Genomic DNA, 4,786 nt, shown 5'->3' with positions numbered 1-4,786 from the left:
ACACATAGTGGACCATTCATGTATTTTCCTAAATGAATGCAGCACCCTTAGCTAGAGATGAATAGGAAGGTGAAGACAAATTTTGTAGCAACATTTTAAAACATATAGTTGACATATCTGAACTCACCCAGCCCCTATCTGTACCTATGGGAAGCTACCTGTCTCCAGGTGTCTGTGCTAGTGTGTAACCTACAGAAATGGTTATTTCCTATAGGTCCAATCTAATAATGTGGTTTGTTCAATTAGTCATTGTCTTAAATTTTGAGTTATTTAAGTTTAATCCCACTAAAATAAGACAAAACTATGGCATATGATGGGTTCTTAACAATTAAAAAAAAATAGGGCCAAAGCTTCGTTTGCAGTTGGCTCTCCTATGAGTCATAACCTGCTTGATCCTCCAGCAAAAATAGAAATCCCTGTGGCCACACGCTGTGGGACTCAGATCCTGCACCTGGCATCAGAAACACTTGAAGCCCTCTCCTCCTTGGATTCAGGTTTTGAAATGAACTCTGGTTGAAATGCTGTGTCCGTTGGAAGGTTCTTTCCCTTTCCCTTCTTACAGCCCTTCCGGCTCTATGCTCACTCAGCTGGTTCCTTCTCCTGGCCTTTCCTGGTCCTCTCTCCCTGTCCCTGAGGCTCAGATCCTGCTGGCCGGGGAAAGAACAACCAAGATACAGGCAGTGAGGGCAGGGCTGGGCATATCACCTTCAGCTCACTGCTTCTGCTGCTGCGATAGAAGCACCCTGCTGTGGGGCCCTGGATATTCAGTGTTGTCCGAAGGGCTCTCCTCCTCCTTCTCCTCCTCCTCCTGTTCTTGGTCCTGAGCCTGCCTTCTCTCCAGCATTTCCTCATAAAAGATCTGGCAGCTGAAGCCCTCTTGGATGCCATACTGGGCATGTTCCAGCAGCACCTCCAGTGTGGGGAAGACACGGCAGCAGGCTATGCAGCGCAGCCCGTAGTTGGTGGTGACCAGCCAGTCTGGGGTTTTCCGCAGCTCCTGCAGGCAGCTCTCCAGGGGCCCCAGCAGCTCCATTTCGCCCTGCTCCGGGCAGCAGTTATTCTTGCTGGCTTCCAGGTCCCAGCACAGGTCGGTGTTGGAAGCCATCTCAAAGGAGGAGCCTTTCCTCCTCTGCCTCCCGATGAACTCGGCTTGGTGAATGCGGGGCTTTCTGCTGACCGGCTCGAAGCCAGCCTCGGTCTCCCAGGCCACCGCCACACCCTGCACTGTCTGCACGTGGGTGTAGAAAGCACAGATGCTCTGCTGAGCGGCATTCTCATCACCGTACAGGCAGGAGCAGCAAGACTGGTACTGGGAGTAGGACTGGTACTCAGAGGAAGACTGGGATGATGGGGAGCTGCTCCAGCTCAGCATCCCCTGGGCCCTGGAGGCGAAACAGATGTCTTCCTGATGGGGAATGGCTGGCCCCGGCTGCAGAGATGACTCCTCCCTCTTTATGGTCCCTGAGAGGTGGAAGGAGATTTTCATCAGTCTCCCCAAGACATCTGTGCAAAACCCACCTTCAGGACTCTGAAAGAAGGCTGGCTCCAGGGACCCAGGGGCACGTACCATCACCTCCCTGTGCTCCTTTCCTCATAAAATGGAGATGATAACAATGCTGACCTCATAGGGCGATGATAGGGATCAAATCATGTGCAGACATATATATCTATAAGTTATGGATATGATGATAAAGATAAAATAATGTATAAATGTAATCACCAAAAACTTGACCAAACCCAAAAAGGCAATCAGCTGGTGAATAGACAGATCATGGTACACCCATGCAATGCAACCTATTGAATGAGAAAAAGGAATGAACTACTGACACATGCAAAACACCAATGAGTCTCAAATGCGTTCTGCTCAATGACAGCAGCCAGGATAAAAAGGCCACACAGTGTATGATTCTACAGAGATGACATTCTAGAAAAGGTAAAACTACAGGGAAAGAGAACAGGCCAGGGGTTACGAGGATGTGGGGGCAGTGGGGAACTGACCACGAAGGGTCATAAGGGAACTTTTGCAGTTGATGAAAATGTTTTGTATCATGATTGTGATAGTGGTTACACAAATGTACACATCAACATTCTTCAAATTGTACACTTACAATTGGTGAAGTTTGTGTATGTAAAGGACAGCTCAATCAAGCCAATTTAAAAAGCAAGACATGCGAAGTGCTTCAGCCAGGCCATGCAGCCCCATCTTCACCTGTGGTCTTCTGATGTGTCTCCATCTTACCCCAGGGGGCATCTTGCCCTCTCCTTGAACACTCCTTGTAGCCCCATCACCATATACGTGTTTGCCATGTTTTAACTCCTTTAAGTACTCAAGAAACCATAAGAAATTGCATTGTTGTTATTCCCACCTGACAGATTAGACACTGAGGCAGAGCACTGAAATGACTGATGGAGCCAGAGCTGGTGCCAGGCACTCTGCCCCGAAAGCCTGTGTGTTACCCGTAGGTGCACTGCACATCTGTCTTCAAATTGATGTTCTAGATTAATTTTAATCAATTCATTATAAAGGAATGTTTTATTTATGTCACTGCTGAAATCACAGGATTGACATGTCAACTCTGTTTTTTCCAAAGCATATTATAGCATATAATGATTAACATTTTACATCTTCATCCTCATACCTCCTGAAATTACCTCATGTACTCACAACTTCGGCCATGGCCAGAGCCACCATCCATTTTTATGGCCAATACAACAATTTGGTGGCAGCACCAGGGGTGATCAGGCACCCACCTCTCCCCCTCCAGGATCTCCCTCCCAGGGAACACAACTGGCCACACCCAGCTCTTTCTTTCCACCTACCTGGCCAGCACACTTCCACGCTCTCTTCTGTGGACTCCAGGCTGGCCAAGCTGAGGGTGGCCCCATCTGTTGGTGACTCTTCTCCCTTATGGTCTGTAAATTGACGTTTCATGGCTTGCCACCAGGCCCAGGGTGTTTAGAGCTCCAGCTGTTTGTTGAGAGTTGGCTTGGGCTGTGCTGAAGCTCTCCACTGGCCTCAGCCTAAGTGGTTGCTGGGGCTCCCATGATTACTAGGACCCTGGCTTATTCTATGACCTCATCAGTGACATTGGTCTGTTCTGTGACCCATAGCAGAGTCAGAAGCCCATCCAGAATGCCAGGAGAGGCCTCCCACCAGGATTTCATTTCCCTGTTTCTGCCTTGTATATTATTAGTACACACACAAACAGAAAGCACAGACACACACTCATAAACACCTACATAACATGTAAAGACACTAACACCTAGATACACCCATATAGGCACTTAAACACATATAAACGCACATACACTGACACAGAATCACTCAGACACATACTCAAACATACATAAACACACACATTTAAACACACAATCACACCCATATACACACATATCACTCAACCACTCACATAGGTTCACACACGTGTATGCACAAATTCACACCAGATTCACTTAACCACATATACTCATATACACTGTCATCCCCCAACATCAAATGGGCCTACTTTGCACTGGGAAAACAGTGCACAATGAAAAACCTTGCCTACCCGCTGCCCTCCAAAGTTCCAAAGTTCCCACCCATGCCCCATTGAGGCCTCGTGGGCCTCCATGGCCTGGGCCCCCAGGCACTTCTCTGAGGCCTCTCCCTGGATGCTCACTCTCACCAAGCTCCTCTGACTCAGACACACCACACCTTCCCGCCAGCCTAGGGCTTTTGCACTTGCCCTTCCTCTGCCAGAAGCACCCTCCCCTAGCACCTCTGTGGTTCCTTCTCTCATTCTAGTCTGCTGAAACAGCACCTTATCAGAGCAGCCTGCCTGGACACCCCAAAGAAGGCAGCACTCTTCAGCCCTCCATCTCTCTCTGTCACCATATCCTGCTTTGTTTCTCATTATAGCGTTTATCACCCTCAGATGTGTGTCAGCATAGCATGCTTATCAGCATGCATCTCCTCCTCCTTCAATGTAAACTCCATGAGGAGACTTCATTCATTTTCCCTGTTATATCCCTAAGCATCCAGAATCATGTTTGACATATAAACAAGCACTCTAGAAATAATTGTCAAATTAAGGAACAAACAAACAATGAGCACTTCGGAGCTGCTGACAAGGGCATGCTTACCCAGATATGCACCTTAGATCTCTGCGGCCCCAGTAGGACTGGGTCTTGCCCCACCACTGGGAAGCCCCTCCCACTTCTCCACCTGCACAAACCTCACTGCAGACACGTCACCTTGGCATGCCTTCTCACCTGCCATCTGTCTCTGCTGCCTGATGCCCTAATGTTTAAACAGTTCAAAAAGGTGATGGATTAAAATCATTCCAATATTCCAAAAGTAACCCCAATACCACCTGACAGCCTACACCCAGGAATACACTCCTCTCCACTGTGAGGAGGAAACCCCCACAGAGCTTTACAGAGATGCAATTCACATGCACTACCAAAGGCAATGTTCCCTGTGGAAAGAGAAAATACTGTGAACATGTTCTTTCTTACCAAATAAACCCAGACATTTGCCTTATAAAAACAAGGTGGTACCAGCACAAAAAGTAAATAGATTGATGAAAGATAAAGGTAGCCCAGAAAAAGATCATATTATATATTCTAGTTTTGAAGGGATAAAGTAAATAACAAAAGTCTGGGAGGAAAATAAAACTTAGTCAATAAATGAGAGTGAAAATTTTTATTAAATCAACTTTGTTCTCAACTCATATGAAGCAACTAAGAATATTTTCATATGGTTCAGGGTTATGTTTTAATTTAAAATGTTTACAGAGATATAAAC

At 46.9% G+C, this 4,786-nt stretch overlaps 1 protein-coding gene across 1 annotated transcript; it reads right to left on the bottom strand.

The window, feature by feature from the left end:
* Nucleotides 1-712: 712 nt before the first annotated feature.
* On the bottom strand, nt 713-2,932 carry FAM170B (family with sequence similarity 170 member B). The gene is made up of 2 exons (XM_019655050.1): nt 2,821-2,932; nt 713-1,461 (listed from the first exon to the last, which is right to left on the bottom strand). Exons 1-2 carry the CDS (start codon nt 2,930-2,932, stop codon nt 713-715), a joined length of 861 nt encoding a protein of 286 aa, XP_019510595.1.
* Between the last annotated feature and the right edge of the window lie 1,854 nt (nt 2,933-4,786).

This window comes from Hipposideros armiger, unplaced genomic scaffold (assembly GCF_001890085.2).
Source record: "Hipposideros armiger isolate ML-2016 unplaced genomic scaffold, ASM189008v1 scaffold_235, whole genome shotgun sequence".
In the NCBI taxonomy this organism is placed as follows: Eukaryota; Metazoa; Chordata; class Mammalia; order Chiroptera; family Hipposideridae; genus Hipposideros; species Hipposideros armiger.
The sequence above is the reverse complement of the archived record's forward strand: the minus strand, read 5'-3'. Positions and strand labels throughout refer to the sequence as shown.

Bases quoted from the DNA above. Each gene is read 5' to 3' on its own strand.
- FAM170B (XM_019655050.1), bottom strand. From the start codon at position 2,932: ATGAAACGTCAATTTACAGACCATAAGGGAGAAGAGTCACCAACAGAT. The intron at 1,462-2,820 runs GTAGGTGGAAAG...TCCACCTCTCAG, and splicing joins CGTGGAAGTGTGCTGGCCAG to GGACCATAAAGAGGGAGGAG.